The 18,833-nt window shown below is 48.5% G+C and overlaps 8 protein-coding genes across 8 annotated transcripts; 5 read left to right on the forward strand and 3 right to left on the reverse strand.

The window, feature by feature from the left end:
* Positions 1-391: 391 nt before the first annotated feature.
* Positions 392-717, reverse strand: LTR64_004794 (uncharacterized protein; the record flags this gene model as incomplete). Its single annotated transcript, XM_064899138.1, has 2 exons — positions 392-568; positions 655-717. 2 exons carry the CDS (start codon positions 715-717, stop codon positions 392-394), a joined length of 240 nt encoding a protein of 79 aa, XP_064755095.1.
* A 1,981-nt stretch (positions 718-2,698) lies between these two features.
* On the forward strand, positions 2,699-4,119 carry LTR64_004795 (uncharacterized protein; the record flags this gene model as incomplete). Its single annotated transcript, XM_064899139.1, has 2 exons — positions 2,699-3,942; positions 3,996-4,119. 2 exons carry the CDS (start codon positions 2,699-2,701, stop codon positions 4,117-4,119), a joined length of 1,368 nt encoding a protein of 455 aa, XP_064755096.1.
* Positions 4,120-4,631: 512 nt separating this feature from the next.
* On the forward strand, positions 4,632-7,056 carry LTR64_004796 (uncharacterized protein; the record flags this gene model as incomplete). Its single annotated transcript, XM_064899140.1, has 3 exons — positions 4,632-5,353; positions 5,409-5,943; positions 5,989-7,056. The coding sequence occupies 3 exons, from the start codon at positions 4,632-4,634 to the stop codon at positions 7,054-7,056; spliced, it is 2,325 nt and encodes a 774-aa protein (XP_064755097.1).
* A 93-nt stretch (positions 7,057-7,149) lies between these two features.
* On the reverse strand, positions 7,150-8,082 carry LTR64_004797 (uncharacterized protein; the record flags this gene model as incomplete). Its single annotated transcript, XM_064899141.1, has 2 exons — positions 7,150-7,989; positions 8,056-8,082. The coding sequence occupies 2 exons, from the start codon at positions 8,080-8,082 to the stop codon at positions 7,150-7,152; spliced, it is 867 nt and encodes a 288-aa protein (XP_064755098.1).
* An 884-nt stretch (positions 8,083-8,966) lies between these two features.
* On the forward strand, positions 8,967-9,956 carry LTR64_004798 (uncharacterized protein; the record flags this gene model as incomplete). Its single annotated transcript, XM_064899142.1, has 1 exon — positions 8,967-9,956. One exon carries the CDS (start codon positions 8,967-8,969, stop codon positions 9,954-9,956), a length of 990 nt encoding a protein of 329 aa, XP_064755099.1.
* A 961-nt stretch (positions 9,957-10,917) lies between these two features.
* On the reverse strand, positions 10,918-13,409 carry LTR64_004799 (uncharacterized protein; the record flags this gene model as incomplete). The annotated part of the gene is made up of 3 exons (XM_064899143.1): positions 10,918-12,634; positions 12,684-13,123; positions 13,305-13,409. 3 exons carry the CDS (start codon positions 13,407-13,409, stop codon positions 10,918-10,920), a joined length of 2,262 nt encoding a protein of 753 aa, XP_064755100.1.
* A 1,187-nt stretch (positions 13,410-14,596) lies between these two features.
* LTR64_004800 (uncharacterized protein) lies at positions 14,597-16,274 on the forward strand (the record flags this gene model as incomplete). The annotated part of the gene is made up of 2 exons (XM_064899144.1): positions 14,597-14,974; positions 15,021-16,274. 2 exons carry the CDS (start codon positions 14,597-14,599, stop codon positions 16,272-16,274), a joined length of 1,632 nt encoding a protein of 543 aa, XP_064755101.1.
* A 917-nt stretch (positions 16,275-17,191) lies between these two features.
* LEM3 (alkylphosphocholine resistance protein lem3) lies at positions 17,192-18,355 on the forward strand (the record flags this gene model as incomplete). The annotated part of the gene is made up of 3 exons (XM_064899145.1): positions 17,192-18,017; positions 18,064-18,226; positions 18,271-18,355. 3 exons carry the CDS (start codon positions 17,192-17,194, stop codon positions 18,353-18,355), a joined length of 1,074 nt encoding a protein of 357 aa, XP_064755102.1.
* Positions 18,356-18,833: the final 478 nt, after the last annotated feature.

An 18,833-nucleotide genomic window follows, 5' to 3' on the forward strand; every position in this document is an offset into this window, starting at 1 on the left:
TGTCGGTCTGGTAAGCAGCCATTACGCAGCCACCGGGCAAGGCGGATTGCTATGGAAGTGCTCAGGTATGTGATTGAGAGCTTGCCTGATGGTTGTGAAACATAGGCTGGCTGCCTGGCTGTATTGTAGGATATCTGTGTGATGCAGCCTTAGTTGGAAGGAAGATTATTCTATTGTTAGAACAGTATTGATAGAAGGTCTTTCCCGACTTCTTCAAGCTCCAGCGCTCCTGGTCACCCACGAGCTGCAAAGTCAGGCTTTAGACCTGCAGATCGGACCTTTGGACGATCCATTGCGTCGCCCGTGCTACAAACATGCAGCCAATATACCGCAGAATCCGAAACCTCCTTGATACTTCATTCGTCTGAACAGTGGCAACCTCCAGGTGACATCAACCACCACCAGCCTCTCGTTTTCTCGCATTGTATTCAACCAGCAGGTCACTTATGGCCATTGCGCTGTTCGAGGTGGCACTTCGAGGTAATTTGTATATCTTGTTTGCACGTATCTCTTGCCCGTTCTGGAGATCTTTATTGAGGTCGATGATTACTGATGGGTAAACGCCTGCCTATGAAGGTGTCAGCCTTGCTGTTCGGCTCAGGTAGTGTTTGCTTCCTGTCCAGTGCTGATTCTCAACGGCGTTTGCGAACTTACTGCTGCAGCGATCTTCTCGAGTGTGTCACCATGTTTGGCTTTGTAGTCTATTGTAGATGCCATTTTTGGTTTGCTTGTGAGTATTGAGGCTTCGGAGTTGTGTCTTGCTTTGTGATTCAACACGGGTTTGCAATAGTCCGTCGCAGCAGATATCGCAGCATTACCATCTGCACGTGAAGGCACTCGTTTGACATGCCAGTAAGGTCGGCAAACGAGGCATCACCGCTATTGTCACGCGTTTGCGACGGTATGTCTCTAACAAATTGAAGCCTATTTGAAGCGTAAGAAGCGGTCAGCATAGTGATCTAGATAGAACTGACGCCCACCGTACAGATGGCTTCGTGTTTCTTGGTAATGCCAATACTGGACTTTGTGTCGTCAGGCTGAATCGTTTGCTCTCGTGTGGCGTTCGGGAGATTTGGCCTCTGACCAATAGGAGATACAAATGAACGCTTTAGTTTGCTGGTCGATATCTCAACTGCTTGTGAGCTGGGTCAGCCGCATCTGACGTGCGTTGAAAGAAGGCACGGCCCCAGTACTGTAGCTCAGTCGAGTGCGGCTGACCAGCACGTGCCAGGTAGAGGTTTGGCATGGAGCTGTCGGACGAGAAGACCAGGCTTGTAGCAAAGACAACTTGTTATATGACGATGGACAGGTAGTGCTCTGCACTTTGCCAGTATTTAAAGACTGCATCAATAGAAAGCAGTTCACCATGAGGCTTATTGCGACGCCGACTCGGATGTACTTTCCTGTCTCGTGCACTTACCTGATTTGATCGCCAGAGCAGGTATAGTAACTCCAGCCATGGCAGATCCCTCTCTGGTCAATGTTTACAAACTGTTTCGTACTGACTAATGACAAGGTGTTTTCGAGCTCCGGAGGAAGCAAAATGGAAAGATTCAGCTGTGAATGCTGGGTCGCATTTTAGTTGGCAGTCAGAGTATCAGCCAGCAGCCGCTGTTTGGCGCTTTTGTAACTATATGTACAGCAATTTGCTCACCTGTCACAACGAAGAGGCTACGACAATAAATCCATTCATCTGAGCTGGATCAGATTTGTCTCTTCAAGAGTCTTGTCCTCGACTTCGCTCACTATACCAACGTCGTGTACATCACATGCTCGTGAAGCTTTCCGCCTGGATAGTGTCCCAGGTCGGTTCGCTATTTGTATATGGTCAAGTCACACGAAAATTGCGAGCGAGCTACTAGCGGCGTTGATGTTTCTCTACCAAACAGACTACCCAGTCTTCATATCATTCTCATGCAGGCCATGGTTGAAGCAGGATCTGTATGTCGTCTGGCTTGTCCACGATAGGGGTTTTCGTGGTCTTCACTACAGAGTACAACAAGGCTTATCAATGAGCCTCGGCCTAAAGAGAATGAAATAGAGCTCTGAATCTATAGGTCCAGGACTTTAGGGTTTATTACTCCTCATGAGAATATGATAGCTCAACGAGCTTGATGTGATGTGGTAGGTCGTAGTAAAGCTTAATCGTTGTCCACATTTTGCATCTGTTCAGCAGCACAGCTAAAAGCACATTTCAGATATGCAAGGCTCACAGCTGGTTCTGTTGTTAGCTGCTAGTAGGTTGACTGAGTCGCAGCAGCTCTATATCAATACTACAGGTCCGACAGCACGACCGCAATGTTCAATAGCACCAAGCATACAGCCAAGCTTCACATTCAGGAACTTTAGCTTCACGCTCAGTGAAACAGTCCGTACAGCCACATCGGTGCCATTGCCAACCACGACCAGCACTTATGCTCGACCCTCTACCGACCTCAGTTCCCTGCTTACGTCCATCAGCTATACCACGTGGGGCTCCTGGGCGCCTAATGCGACAAGTACCGCTTCTGACGCGACGAATATTTATGGCAATGCAGCATGGTCAGCACTTTGGCAGCACGCAAATCCACCCAACTTCACAGAGACTGGCTTGTACAGTACTACAGTGAGCCCTACATCCATACCGACCAGCGAGCTAGTACTTCCTCCTCGCGGTTATTTTGGTCCCACAGACTGCTACAACTTTCCTGAGGGTTTCATGTTTGGAGTCAGCAGCTCTGCTTCACAGATTGAAGGTGCGACGGCGGATGGTGGAAAGACACCAACACTTATGGACATCCTCATTCAGGGGGATCGTCCCAAAGACTATGTCACAAATGAGAACTATTACTTGTACAAACAAGATATTGAGAGGATAGCAGCCATGGGTGCGCGCTACTATTCTTTCAGCATAGCCTGGACACGAATTCTGCCATTTGCTCTACCTGGTACTCCTGTCAATCAGTTAGGCATCGATCATTACAACGACGTGATAAACTTCATTCTTGAAAAAGGCATGATTCCAGCTGTCACTCTTCTACACTTCGATACACCTCTCCAGTTCTATGGCGCGAATTTGAGCTCAGCAGAGGAGCCTCCGTTAATAGGCTACGTTAATGGAGCATATCAGAACGAAACCTTTGTGGACGCCTTTGTCAACTATGCAAGGATCGTGATGACACACTATGGCGACAGAGTTCCGGTCTGGTTCACGTTCAATGAGCCGCTTTTGTACTCACTCAACGGCATATCTATCGATCACGTCATAAAGGCTCACGCTCAAGTGTACCACTTCTACAAGGACGATCTCGGGGGCACTGGCCAGATCTCGATCAAGTTCAATGACAATTTCGGTGTGCCAAAGAACACTTCAAATGGAGCTGATGTCTATGCAGCCAACTGGTTCAACTCCTTTCAGCTCGCCACATTCTGCAACCCTATCTTTCTTGGTCAAGATTACCCAGACTCGTTCAAGCGGACCATTTCGGATTACGTTCCCCTATCAGCAGAGGACCTCAAATATATTGGTGGCACGGCTGACTTGCTAGGTATCGATCCGTACACTGCAACTGTGATTACACCTCCGGTTGCCAATAACATTGGCAGCATCGCGCAATGTGCAGCGAATAGCAGTGATGCCAATTTCCCCTATTGTGTGAACCAAACAACAGTCAATCAATTCGGCTGGAACATAGGATACCGTTCACAAAGTTATGTCTACATAACCCCTACGTACCTTCGGGAGTATATGGATTATCTATACAACACGTTCAGGACCCCCGTGGTGATTACCGAGTTTGGTTTTCCAGTCTTTGCCGAAGCTGAAAAAGATCTCTCCGACCAGCTCTTTGATACGCCTCGTTCGATCTATTACCTCAGCTACATGTCTGAGGTATTGAAAGCTATTTGGGAAGATGGCGTGGATGTGCGTGGTGCTTTTGCCTGGTCTTTCGCCGATAACTGGTCAGTGCTGCGTTTGCCGGTCCAAAGTGGTCTTGTGAGCTAACATTTGCCAGGGAATTTGGAGATTACGATGCGCATTTTGGTATCCAGACTGTGAACAGAACCACGCAACAGAGAAGGTACAAGAAGAGCTTCTTTGACTTGGTAGATTTCATGAAGGCACGCGGTGTGTCATAAAGAGAGAATGAGGATGCTCGCTAAACCTTCCGCATGCCCATTGACGCCTATCTCACTAGCTCGACATCACGAATCCTGTCTCTACTATTACCTCTAACTCTCAATTCGATCGATGCAAGAAGTGCAATCCAAAACATGGCATCTCCATTCGCTTCGCAAGATGTTGAAGTACAGATCTTTGTTCGAGTCCGGCTAACGTTACGGGTCCAGCTACCAGAATGACAGACTGATCAGTCACGAAAGCAAGTGGTCGTGTTCTATTGATAGTACAAAAGTCACAACCCAATATCTGGAGTTGTTGTAGAGGCTACTCGAGTACACCCATCTTTGATGTGCCGTTTGCGGACTTTTCGAACAGTTTTGCTTTGTTTCTTTTGCTGCGAAAAAGAGTGGTCGCATTTCTTTTGTTGGTAGTTACTCGGCGATCATGTCTCGCTACTTACACGACACAGTTCCTTCGCGCTTACTTACTTTCTGAAGATTCGACTCGAAACTACAACATACTCTCCGTAATGGCTACGAATACGAGCCAGGCTGGAGGAGGCGCACCTGTACCACAACAGCCTCAGACACAGGACATACAGGCACAGAATACTGGTCCACCCGATCCCCCGCGTCCTGTAACATGGGCTCCATTGAACCTGAAAAATACGACGGACTGGAATGCGGAACATCATGAACAAGCATATTTCGAAGAGATCAATGATCGACTTACAAAGGTAGTGGCATCCAGGAAAGACAAGGAAAATAACAACATCCTTAGCGAATTCCTAAAATTGAAAGTTATCAGAAGTCTCAAACGCGCGACCAGACATGGTTCTATCGAATATGAGCAAGAGTGGACTGCCCACAGATATCTCGGCAGTGGGAGTTTCGGCTGTGTAGCTCTATGGGTTAGAAAGAACGAAAAGGGAGAGATCACAGACGAGATGGCAATTAAGCAGGCAGATTACAATCCCATTGCCGCATGGTCCCAGGAACCGCCACTCTCGAAGGAGGCTGTAATTCAAAACCATCTAAACACAAGCAAAGTGGAGAACTTCGTTTACCTGCGAGATTTTAAAGCGATAGATGGTCGTCCTCTTACTGTTGACTCCGATGCTACTCCTTCGCCGAAGAGGCGAAGACTTTTGAAATGGCATTATTATCTGGAATTTGCGCCCTACGGCGATCTCAGTCGTCTGATGGATCGCTACCGGGCATGGAACCGGTATTTGCCAGAGAAATTTCTTTGGTACGTTGCTATCTTTTTAGATTGATATGTCTTGCTGCGCTAACCGTCTTTGCAGGCATGTGTTTGACAGCCTGGCACGAGCTGTATGCTGTCTTACGGACCATCCGACAAATATGCAGAGTCTCCCAAAAGGGGACGTTAACCCCCTAGCTCATGAAAGAGTCGTCCACTTCGACATCAAGCCCGAAAATATCTTCCTCGGCTACGAGAAGCCTGTCAACAACTCAGAGAAGTCTTTGTACGGGGGTATAGCCAAATTCGATGATGTGGTAACATGCTTTCCTATGATAAAGTTGGGCGACTTTGGTATCGCCGAGTTTACCGCCTATCCAGACAAATCTCGCAAAAATCCGAAAAGTTTCTGGAGAATAGGAACCGGGTTCTACAGATCGCCCGAAATGATTCATTATGGTTTAGATTGGCCCAAGCCTCCTAATGGGAAACAACCCCCTAAAAAGACTACGTACAAACTCGAGGGCGAAAAGTCTCGCCGTAAAACAGTCGCAAGGCCGCCTGAAGAGGTACAAGAGGAAATAGATGATCCAGGTTTCGGCTTGGAACAACCTACGAACGTGTGGGGTATTGGCAAGGTAAGCAGACCCAACCTAGAGCTAGGCTAGCACTCACATGTCTAGGTTATGTTCGACTTGATTACTTTGGCCAGACCGTCAGACTATGCCGCAATGTCCACTCAGGACTTCGAGCAATATCAGCGGAATGACCAACACGCTCTTCCTGACTTTACTGAGACACCTTTTCTGTTCTCAAATCGTCGCAGGCGTGAAGTCGACCCTGTAACGGAGCGACGCACTTATAAATCCAGTCCATATAGCGGTGAATTAATGAAGCTCGTGGCTCGTTGCATGAAACCGAGTATCAAAGATAGGATACTTCCTGCCGAACTGCTCGAACAGACTGCAGCCGGACTCAAGCAGTTTGCTTACCCTGATCTGGAATCATCAGAGGGGGAACTAGAACCGGATTCTGAGGGCACTACCACAGAAGCGACTGAACCAGAAACTGCTTCTGAGAACACCACCACAGAGGTGGCTGCTGTACCACCATCTTTAGAAGTTTACTACAAGTCGAATGAAATCAACGAAATGGAAGTTGGTGATGAAGATTTTCTCCGACAGTCAGATGATGTGGGCGACTTACTAGGTGTAGATAATTTGGATCCTGATTGGCAGCCACTAATTCTACCAGTTGAGGTCTGGAACCACTATATTCGAAAATCGGAGAAATCGCGTGGTCAGACGGCTGAAACGCTTCAACCTCAAGATCAAGAAAGAAAAGACGAGGCCGTGGTTCCACCAAGGGATCCCAATGTATCCTCCATTGAAGCCCCCCATTCGCTGGGTGCGAACAGAGTGGCGACACAACCATCGGATCCACAACCTGGGGATGAGCCACAGGGAGAAGCGTCAGCGGTAAGGCAGGAAGCCCTAACCTCGCAGCCTGGTGAAAGATTGCGAATGCAATCACAAGAAGTACAGCATGAGGATGAGGCACCAGCTCGGCTGGAGGCGTCAGCTAAGCAGAAGACGAAGACAGAGGCAAGACCAGTACGACAACAACCGAAACGAGCAGTGAAGAAGGAGCGAGAAGTTACACTTCCTAAGCCACAGCGCCCGAAACGAAAAGCAGCTGAGTCAGCGGCGGGAGGGGATGGAGGTGCTAAAAGACGAAGAGCTAATAGGTAGAAATTAGTGGACATCGATCTTCTAAACATGCGGCATACCCAGAATTGGATTTTTTTTAACATGTCTTCCAACTGCTGACTACAAATCCGCGTTTTAGGCCTGACACCAACCTTGATCAACTGTAACCTCTGCGCCATTCACACCATCCGTACCAGCCAAAAACACAATCGTCCTCGCCACATCATCTGGCACGCACACAGCCGGTTGAAGTGCGTGTGCAGGCTGCAAGATCGGAAACCCAATTGGATCGAGTTGCGTGGAAGGGTCAATCCCGCTATTATTCAGGATATTAGTCGCAACACCACCAGGGAGTACGGCGTTTGTCCGCACGCCTTCCTTGGCGTACATCCAGGCAGTATTTCGAGTCAGGCCGAGCAGAGCGTGCTTGCTTGAAGTGTATATCGCACCCGCGGCGGAACCTCGAAGTGCAGCTGCAGAGCATATGTTGACGATGGCACCTTTCTTGGGGAGGACTGCATTGTAGCCTTGACCTTGAACACTGCCGGGTTTGGCGAGGAAGTGCGGGATGACGTGGCGCATGAGGAAGAGGGGGCCGTTGAAGTTGATTCCCATAATGCGATTAAGGTCGGCGTTTGTTGTTTCTGTTACACGTTCTGTTTTGGAAGATTTTATGTCAGCTTGGTCTTCCTCATATACAGAGTACCCGAAATAGTAGTGGCACTTACGGAATTTATCAGTGATGCCGGCAATGTTACATAGCACATCAATTGTGCCCCATTTCTCAACCACTGCCTTTACTGCGGCAATCACACTGTCTTCGTTTGATACGTCGCATTTTATATCGATTCTTTTGTCAGTCGATGGTATCTCGCTATCCCTGATATCGAGTCCTGCAATTTTTGCTCCAAGAGCTGCGAATTGAGCTGCTGTTGCTGCACCTATGCCGTTACTTGCACCCGTGATGAGCACGACCTACAAGTTATAGTGGTCAGATTGAGAAACTCGTGTAGCCATACGTTATGACAAGTTCAAACTCACCTTGTTTTCAAACGTAGGAGACGCCATGATTACTGTGCTTGGCCCAAAAGATGCACCGAAATAACATCACAGCGAGGCCTTTATATATCAATACCACATATAGCGCAAGTTACATACGCGTATTCACTTCAATGGATCACGCTACTGCCACTATGATAGTAACCTTCGTCAATCAGCACTGCTAGCCTGCTACTATAAAGACTTTTTAGACATGGTGAACCATACTGCATGCCCACATAGTCACAATACTAGCTAAGTCAGGTGAGTCCACATCCTGCCCAATTTACCAGAATAAGGCTTGGGGTGAAAACCGTCTCTGAAAGAAAGACGGTTGATGGATACGGATCAAGACGATCCGAATGATCTCAGCTCTATGCTCGGCATAAGGATTGACCCGTTGCTCAGGCTCATGCCACTGCACGGCATGTGATCGATCGTATTGCGCTCTGTAGCAGACGTTCAGGTGAGGTGGGGATTTCTCGCTTTGCTCAGTCCGGCTGACGAAGTGTAACGCCAAGATCTGTAAAATGTACAGTAACAAAGTGAGTTTTGAGCACGATTTGCGTCATCAAGGTATAGTACTACCGATTTCGCTTTCTGGACATAGTAACATGTGTTACGAAACCGACAGTAGAATTCACGCTCGTGACCATTGTCCAACCATGACTTTCGTCTCAGCGTCCCTCAGCCAGATCTTTAGACCTCAAGGTCAAAGATGGTATAACGACCACGATTAGGCTTTCCACTTTTGCAGATATCGCGCTTGGATCATCGACGCGTTCACGGCGTCGAACGCGTCTTCCAAAGCTTATTCTCAAGGTACTTCTGCTGGAGAGCATGTTCCGTAGAGTTGTGAGATCGTGAAGAGTGAGCATTACTGCAGGTGGTGAAGTATGCCTTGAGGCCTGAAGATGACGGTATACTCGAGAGTCGAAGATACAGCAGTATATGGCTTTGTCTCATCCATAAAGGTTTCGCATATTGAAGTGGTTGCTTTGCAGAAATTCTGGCTGCGTAACACAGAATATGACATCTTAACGCTCTCGCTCTTTCGTGTTGTGAAAATGGAAGTCAATACACCACCCCCATCATCCCAAAATCCATCCTCAGAACTCTCCTACCAACCCGCCGGCGCACAACCACTAGCATCACCAACTCCCATCCCCAACGACAACCACGATGTCTACCACATAATATCCTCCTACCCCTTCCACACAGACCATGACTACCTGCTAGGTCTCGCAGCCATCCTAGGGCACCCCGCAACACCGCCTACCGAAGCAGAACTCCGCGACAACGAAGGCCTCGTCCTCCAAACGCAATGCTTCTATTTCGCTCGTAAACACGGTCTAGCAGAAGGAATAGATGTCAACGCCTACAAACAATGGCTAGCTCTGCGCGCAAACCTCCAACCATTTGAGCATCTGAACGGAATAGTAGGAGGAGCAGCAGAAACAGGAGAAGAAAGACAACAAATGACCTCGCCCGTCCCTCGTCCTCACGCACCAACCCCAGCCACAGCAGCAGCAGCAACAACGCTGAACGAGCAGCCTCATCAGCAACTCCCGTCTCCGCCTCCGCAAAGTACACAAAATACATCAACAGCAGCAGAACCAACTCCACCCTACCCAACATCCTTCGCCGACATAGTCGACCTCATAACACAGAACAAACCCATCCCAGGCATCGAAACCATTCCAGACACGGTCCTCGAACCAGGAAGCTCGAAAGTCGACAGGACAACGAGAAGGAGAAAACCTTGGGAACGAGACGACGAGGGAAATGGCACCAGTTTAGACGTAGATGTGGACGTGGACGCGCACAGACGTACTGGCGAGGGTGTGTTGAAGATATTGCAGCCTGGAGCGGTGCCGGATTCGGGTCTGTTGGCGCAGGAGTGAGGGGTGAAGAGCTGGTGTATCGTAAAACAGGACATCATTCAAAGAAAGATGTTCTATAAGTTGAGCTGCAAAGGGTGGCATATGAGTGCATATGAGTGCATATGGTCTCACTATATGCCTTGGGAGAGATACATGCCAAGTTGGTGGGCCGTGATTGCTACACTGCCTGAGCTGAGTCTCGCTACAGCAGGGAATTGACCTGGCTGAGCCTTTTCCGGCGCAGCACGAAATTGAGATTCTCAGAACCCATGACTCTACACCTTTACTAGACAGTACAGATGCAGCATCTAGGCTCTTTTGCTGCCATTCGCGAGCTGTGTCTTGAAGCATTGCATCAAGATGAGATCAGCAAATACTGTCTTTGGATGCCTACGTGGTCAGCAGGTAAATACTATGGGCACAATGCAACATACATGCTCGTAAGTTGGACAAGACAAGACCAATCTTGAGCATGAACGACACAATTGCAAGACAATCCTCATTAATACTATGATACGTTAATGTACACCTGCCCGATATGTCCTTCTCAGCGAAGGTACAGTCGAGCACATTATTGCATATTATGCACATATTCCATGCTGCTTCCAAACAGATAATGTGCATTTTGAACATCTCTGCTCGTGCAGCTTTGGTCTCGAACGAAACATCGCAGCCTGAATACATAGAAAACAATTCCTAGCTCTTTTGTATCATATTTCGAGATAACTGGTACATAACTTTGATAGACTGTTCCTTAAAACAGGTTGTAAAATGCAAGACGTCCGAACCAAGTCCAGGTAAGGCAAGATGAGCATCTGCTAGTAAGCAGATCGAGTGATTTCGTCAGGCTCATCGTACCAGTATTCCAAGCAATAGGTAAGATCACCCTATCGCGTCAATGCTGACAATTTCTAGACTCGGAACTTGGCAACATATGATGCAACACAGATGTCATTCGATCGACCAAGACATACGATATTGTCTATCGATACCGAGCATATTGGGTTCGTGGTTGACCAGGAGTGCCATAAGGATTAACCATGACACCGGGACCAGGACGAGTGGCCGAAGCCGGGTTGCAACAGAGCATAGCAACTCGAGATCCAAACTTCGAGCCACGCAGAGAGACCATGTGCTTTCGAATGTGGATGGCAACCTGCTCTCGCTGTTGTTGATTGGTGTTCATCAGGATCCACTGGATGAGGTAGTTGCCATACTGGTCACCAGCAATATCAATAAGAGGGATTCGTGGTCGATCAGGATGAGCAGTGGTGATGACGTTGAGATAGCGATCCAGGAAGTCGATCCTACCAATCTTCAGGCATTTCTCAACGACCTTGGAGGCGTATTGATCAATGCTGTAACCATAGGCGTTCACCAGGATGTGGTCAATCACTCGTCGCTTGTCAGGAGGGGCACTGTGTTCACACAGATGTTGAATGCACCAGTTGCCGAATTGTCCATGGGCAATGAGGTCAATGTTGGTAATTACCTCCTCAATGGCCGGTCGCTTCTCCTCCTCAACACAATTCTCGAAGATGTTCTGAACGACCAGACTTCCTGTCTCGCCCAGAGCGACTTCGTGCCACATGCCTCGAAGAGCCTCGTTGACCTTGACCATGATTTGAGGTGGCTCGCCACTCCATCGAAGCTCGAATAGTTTCTGCCAGACATGGCAAGCATATCGATGGATGACAGTGTCAGGAATCCGACGGAGGAGCTCGCGAACCATGTCAGCCTTGTGACACTCGGGAACAGAGTCAAAAGCTTTCTGGATAACATGACAGCCAAAAGGATCCATGCTCAGAGAGATGACGTTGCCATGTATGGCGTCCGCGATGGCAATGACTTGATCGGGCGTGCTATGCTCGAAGCATCGTTGAACAAGGAAGTTACCGAAACGATTGATCATGAGAGGGTAAGCCTGATTGATGATCGCCTCGACGATATCAAACTTCTGCTCAGCTGTGCCAACTTTCAGCTTCTGTTGCAGGAAAATGGAGGCCTGCTGGTCATTGTTGCAAACAATTTTGTCGACAATATACTTCCAGTCACAAGAGACTGACTTGTCTAGCAATCGTCGATAATTCATGGGTTCGAGAGGCGTGACATAGGTCTGAACATGATTTTGTGTACCATAGGGTACCATGCTCGCTCCCTGAACTCCACCAAAGTCGCTCGTGGTTGGAGAAGAAGCCATCATGCCTGCCAAAGGACGGCCAGCAGCAAGCAAGTGTTGATTCATCTGCAGCTGCATAACATCAGGCGCCAAAGCAGCATACTGGCTGCCAGCAGAAAGTGGCTCCGTGCCAATAGCACCATAGGTTGAGGCTGGAGCATAGTTTGATCTGTATTGGAAAGCTCGGCCCATGTTGTTGGGGCCTTGATAGATCTCACTCAAATGAGCAGTAGAGATCGGTGGCAGACCTGGCGACAACGGACCCATAGTATCACTAGAGAAGGTTCGTTGAGCAGCCTGGTTTCGTGTAGTATCGTACGTCGTAGTTCCGGAGCCATACAGGGCAGCAGTTTCATCGAAGCTGTGGCCACGAAAGTCACCTGTGTGGCGAGAGGCATTGACTGGTGCCCCAAATTGTCGGCGAACAGCATGTGCCAGATTTCCAGGAAGCTCAACACCTTGGCTGTCACGATTGGACCAGTTTACACTAGAGTATGGTCGAGATGAGACATCAAAAGCACTATGTGTTTGTTAGATTTGTTGTGGTCAAAGCAGCATGGGACTCTTACCTCTGGATAGATGGCATATGGTTGTCACCCCTAGGAAAATCTGCCTCCGAAGGACTAGGCAAAGCTTGTTCCATAGTGTGCTTGAATTGACGAGTTTCTTCAAGCTCCCGCTTTTGCTGATCAATGACTGATCTTGCGGCTTCAAGTTCTCTTCTAACTCGTTCCATCTCACTCGAAGCCTTGATGGACTCATCGAAGGCTTCGGTAGCTGGTGTATACAGCTCTGAGCCACTGAATCTGTCGTCTCTGGCACTGCTGACATTGGACTCGGTCTTCAGGTCGGCCTCTTTCACGAAGGAGGTCTTGCGGGTTCCTGTGGTGATAGCGTTATGGCTGAGGGTGGCAGCTGATGTCTTCACGTCGACAGGTGTTGTCTTCCTGGAGTCATTCAGTCGAAGCTTGTCAAGCATATTCTCAATGTCTGATTGTGGCGAGAGCTCCTGCAAGAAACATGTTAGTAATGAGCTTTGGTTCAGGTGAGAGACTTTACCTTGCTAACGGTTCTGGTTACCTGCAAATTGCTGAACGTGCTTGTCTGTAGGGGTTTAGGAACATTAGCTCGCTACCAGAGAGTCAGTGCATGTGGTGAAGATTTGGACCCAGCAGTGTGCTTGCCTTGACAGAAGCTCGAGGAGTCTTGCCATCATCAGTCATGTTGTCAAGAACCTTCAAAGTGGGAGTTGTTTCTCGTTTGGTCGTAGGGTCGACATTCTGGTAGGAAGCCATGATGCCTAGATGTTCATCTATTTATGAGGAAGTACTGCAATATGTACTGCGTTTTTCCAGGACAGTCCGAATTAGAAAGAGCACAAGTGATCAAGATAGTGAGTGAGCAAGATACGCTCAGGTTGAGATAGAAGAATTGAGAGAAGGATTATCAGTGGTGAGAGGAAAGGGTTCGAAATGTGTAGCATTGCAGAAAGAAACGACGAAACTGTAGCGATTTGTTGTTGGAGGGGTGTTAGCCACGTGGAAAGAGGAAGGTGCAATCCAAGGCTGCACTTGCATCCATTGCCTCGACGCGCTATAGCCCAAACGTAAGTTGTGTTTGGTAGTTGATTGCATGTTGGGAAGGAGTAAGTGATACTTCTCAGAAATTGATCGATAAGTACTTGCAGCGCAACTCGTATCCTACCAAAACCACAAACGCACCTGGTACCTTTGTTATCGATTTCTTCAACACCAGACAGACCTGCTCACAATATTGTCCTGACGAAGGAAGCCTTTGCATTGCTGTTTGTATCCGTCGCGTTTTCCTGCCTTGCTAGTGGAGAGGAGGTCGAGTTCTGCTAGGCGTAATTCACATACATACATACATTCAGATCAACCACTATTGCATGAACTACCGTTTGTTTTCTCGCCCGCTTGCTTGTTCGTTGTTCTGATCACCTACTGATTTCGAAAGTACTTGTACTCATCACCATAAAGCCAGTCGTGGTCACCACACACGCACATCACTAATGAGGAGAATCGACAACCTTAATGAAAGGTCGTTGATAGCCCGGTGGAGACACCCAGTGTCCGACAACGAACAGACTTATTGCTCGCATACTCACATCTACCCGACAGAAAACTGTGAATATCCTGTGAATTTGTCCGGCGGGATTGCTCTCTATGCCTGTGTTTCTTTCAGGAGGTCCGAGGCCAAGAAGCGAGGAGATTGGGGACATCTCGCTCCACCTTCCTCTATCTAACTGACGTCCTCCTCGAGTTATCTCCCATGCTTGCACTTTGACGATCTTCTGGAGCATCAAACTCTATGACAGCAACGTTTGCGAAATCTTAGGTGGACCAATGCAGATGCTCTCACGTCCTGTACAATATTGCTGAGCATTACCACCTCCTCCACCCGTCGTTCGTCACCCTCATCGAGCAGAAAGGATGACCTGCCATATTAGTCCTTCGTCAAAAACATGAACACTACGACCGCTATCATGAGCCAACCTCCTGATAGCCAGAGCGTATCACAGCGGACGCTATCGCCTCATACGGGAGTTAGGGACTCATCCGAGAAGGAGCGCTTTCCGTCTTTCGATTACTCAGCGGCCCCAGCCTTTGGTCTACCTGCAGTCGCGGAAAGTCCAGTAGAAGCGAGGTCCGCCGAGTACAAATGGCCAAGTCGGCGCGCGAGTAACAGACTGCCAACTATAAGACCAGGTCCGCACACACACAGGCCTAGGCGCAGTGTGAGTGATGCCCTGGCCAGATTCCGGAATCGACAGGGTAGTGTGAGCGAAAATGCGCAGGAGCTTGCTGAGGCCCTCAAGGCTCCTGTGTCGTGGAAACTAATTGTAAGATGGGTGCCATCTAGTTTGAATACCTGCTAACATCTCTTAGGGCCTCTGCATTACTTGGTATATGACCTCCGCCCTCACGAATACGTCCTCCAAGTCAATCCTCAATACATTCCCTCAACCCGTCACGCTCACGGTCGTACAATTTGCTTCGGTCTCGCTTTGGTGTTTGCTACTAGCCTGGCTGTCATCTGTTTTTCCGCCCTTGAAATCTGCGATACCAGCGCTCAAGAATGGACTACGCAAGCCATCCTGGGAGGTTCTGTCCACAGCTCTGCCATTATCCATCTTCCAGCTGCTGGGCCATCTTCTGAGTTCGTATGCCACCTCGAAAATTCCTGTATCACTGGTGCATACCATCAAAGGTCTGTCTCCGTTGTTCACAGTGGGTGCATACCGGCTTATCTTCCGGATGAGGTATGCCCGGGCAACATATCTGTCCTTAGTGCCACTCACATTTGGCGTAATGTTGGCATGCTCGACAGACTTCTCCACGAACTTCCTGGGTATTGCAGCTTCATTCGTGGCGGCTATTGTTTTCGTGACACAGAACATCTATTCCAAGAAGTTGTTTACTCAATCCGATCGTGCTGCAGTGGAAGGCAATACCCAGCATGGGAAGAAGCTCGACAAGTTGAACTTGTTGTGCTATTGCTCACTCGGGGCATTCATGTTCAGTGCGCCCTTCTGGCTTTATACTGAAGGCTGGGGTATCTGGCGCGATTATTGGAGCGATGGCGATGTCAAGCTGCTCAGCAAGCAAGGAGCACTCGACCACGGTCCTTTAGTGATGGAGTTTGTGTTTAATGGAGTCTTTCATTTTGCGCAGAACATTATGGCATTCATTTTACTCTCCATGATGTCGCCTGTGTCATATTCAGTGGCGTCATTGATCAAAAGGGTGTGGGTCATAGTAATAGCCGTGATTTGGTTCAGAAGCTCAACAACCAGACTTCAGATGGTTGGCATCGCTCTCACATGCTTTGGCCTCTATCTGTACGACCGTACCAGTTCCGAAGACGCAACAGAGCGCAGGGCGAAGGCAGATCATTTCCGGCACAAGGCAGCACTTTTACCAGTAACAGAACTGACTGAAAAACAAGCTGCAAATGGGCGGCCGGTACAGCCTCCACTTGTACCAGGTATGAACGAAAAATTCAGCTTTCCCGGACCTCACATCAAGAAAGATGATGATACAGGCAGAGCTCGAGAGTTGAGTCCAGGGCGTCAATGGTTGCCACCTGGCACTAGACAGGAGAGTACATGGGAGCCTGGGGATCGTCCGACAAAGCAATGAAAAGGCTATGTAAAATCAAGATGTGTAAATAGCGAAGGCGTTGGGCGCGATGATACGATGCACATGAGCATAGATGAATGAGAAACTTAGAAAACAACCTAGATCAGTCATATACAGCTGTGCCTACTGTAAGAGTACAGATTGAGTCTCGCTTGTCCGCACAGCAAAAGTACGTCTATTTTGTGCACATTAATCGAAAATTGTTGCGTCCGTCGGTAAGGAACAGGTTCATCATCGAGCATTTGTCTTGCAAATGTTCTAGTTGCTCCAGCTACGGCGCAGTCGGTCTTGGAACACATAGTAGAGGAGAAAGAGATGGTGTCGAATGACAGCCCCACCTCCTACAATAAACCGTGCCCGTGAATGAGTTTGTTATAGAGAGAAGAAAGTCCAGTCCATCAATCGTCAAGAAAAATGTTTATGAGCATTATCGCGGAGGACGATATCAGGCAGGTCTGACGACTCCGGGCTTCAGCTCATCCAGAGACTCCGCCTCAGGGCTATGTGGGTCTGGTATGCATGCGCTGACCGAGCGTTCCTCCAGGCCTCTGTGACTTCTTCCTACGCTGTTACGTGTTCCTTCTACGGCGCACAATCGGAGAGATCGTTCAAGATGTCGCAGACTATGACCCATACCGATTCGATACAGGAGGAAAACCCACATAACGAAACACAAAAGAAACAGAAGAGTCGGAGACCTGCAAGTCTGTCGCCCTCGCAGGCTCCGGGACAACCGCTGATATGGTGTAGACAATGCCTTTCGCCAACAGAGATTGAAAGCATGGCAGTGAGTCGTTCGTTACATGCAGAAACCGAACCGAGTTGACCTGGGACAGGCCAATCCTCACTCCAAAGACTGTCCTTCCCATTTTCTTCGCAGTTGGCATTATATTCGCGCCCATAGGAGGGCTACTATTATGGGCCAGCAATACGGTACGAAGGACAAGACTGTGGGAATTGAAACAGTGCTGACCAGAAGTCAGGTGCAAGAGTTGGTGATTGACTATACGGAGTGCACGTCAGCTACCGACGCCGGAACCGAGTTCGCCAACATACCAAGTCAATATATATCCTCGTCCTTCAAGTCCTCGAACGTCAGTGTCCCTCGATGGAGGCACAATCTCACGACTATAACTCCCCACTTCGGTGCTCCGCAGCCAGACACTCGCACCTGCACAATCGAATACACTCTTCCAAAAGATTTCGGTGCGCCCGTATACCTTTATTATCGCTTGACAAATTTCTACCAGAACCACAGGCGATACGTGAAATCTCTGGATCTGGACCAACTCAGAGGTCAGTTTCTCTCCAATGAGACCATCGCCAACAGTGTGTGCAACCCACTCACGACCAATGACACTACTGGTGTCGCATATTATCCATGTGGTTTGATCGCGAATTCTATATTCAATGACACTATTGGAAGTCCAAGAAGTGTGAGCACGTCGAATGGATCAACTCCTGAAGAGTACTCTATGACAAGACGAGGAATCGCTTGGGCCAGCGATCTTGAGCTCTATCAGCAGACAGCATACAACAATTCCGACGTGCTGCCTCCACCAAATTGGCAACTACGTTTTCCAAGCGGCTACAATGAAACGTACCCTATCCCCAATCTTCACGAATACGAGGAGTTTGCCGTCTGGATGAGGACAGCTGGTCTACCCACATTCAGTAAACTGGCGAGAAGAAATGACAACCAAACCATGCGTGCAGGAACATATGAGATTGTTATTGGTGATTGTAAGTCGTCAGCACAATGGCCGTCGTTCGGAGCTGATACTCGCAGTCTTCAACGTCAAAGCTTACGGTGGCACCAAGAGCCTCCTAATATCAACTCGGACAGTCATGGGAGGCAAGAATGACTTTTTGGGGATTGCCTACCTCGTGGTGGGTGGTCTCTGCATCGTACTTGGAGCCTTTTTCACAGTTGCGCATCTAATCAAGCCCAGGTATGTGGCAATTCACGTTTCAACAAGCTTACTGACAGTCACAGGAAACTCGGTGACCACACCTATCTATCATGGAACAATGATGTGGCCCCCACAGCGACCACGACGGGACGTGACGCAGGAAGATGACAGCGACGAACACGAAATCATACTTTTGAAAGCAGTGGAGTCCTGGCGTTGGTGTCAAAGGAAGACAGGATTTAGTCAAGAGCTCATGTGACGGATTGTATAGGTTTGATGATCCATGTTAAGATATCTTCAATATAAGGCCGGTTGCTTCTACCTGTTTGGCAATACGTTTCATCAGCAAGGTCTGTGCTGAAGCACTGACAATGGCACAAACAAAGGCATTCTGAATGGTCTACATGATTCCCGATCGGAAGGAGTCGCGTTGCCTCGATGTTCCTTTGTTCATCTGCCGTTCGCGGTATTGCGTTTGGCTCCGTCTGAAAGTAGGATCTCTCACACACAAAGCATTGGATTTCGCCCAATGAGCTGCCCAGTCATTCACCAGGTCTTGTCATCTTATCTCTTGTGTTTCCTGTCACCCTAAGCAGTGCTTATATATCTTGTAAGCACCCCATGTCTCGCAAATACGTTTCTATCA

This window comes from Lithohypha guttulata (assembly GCF_036872675.1).
Source record: "Lithohypha guttulata strain CCFEE 5908 chromosome Unknown scaffold_3, whole genome shotgun sequence".
NCBI lineage: Eukaryota > Fungi > Ascomycota > Eurotiomycetes > Chaetothyriales > Trichomeriaceae > Lithohypha > Lithohypha guttulata.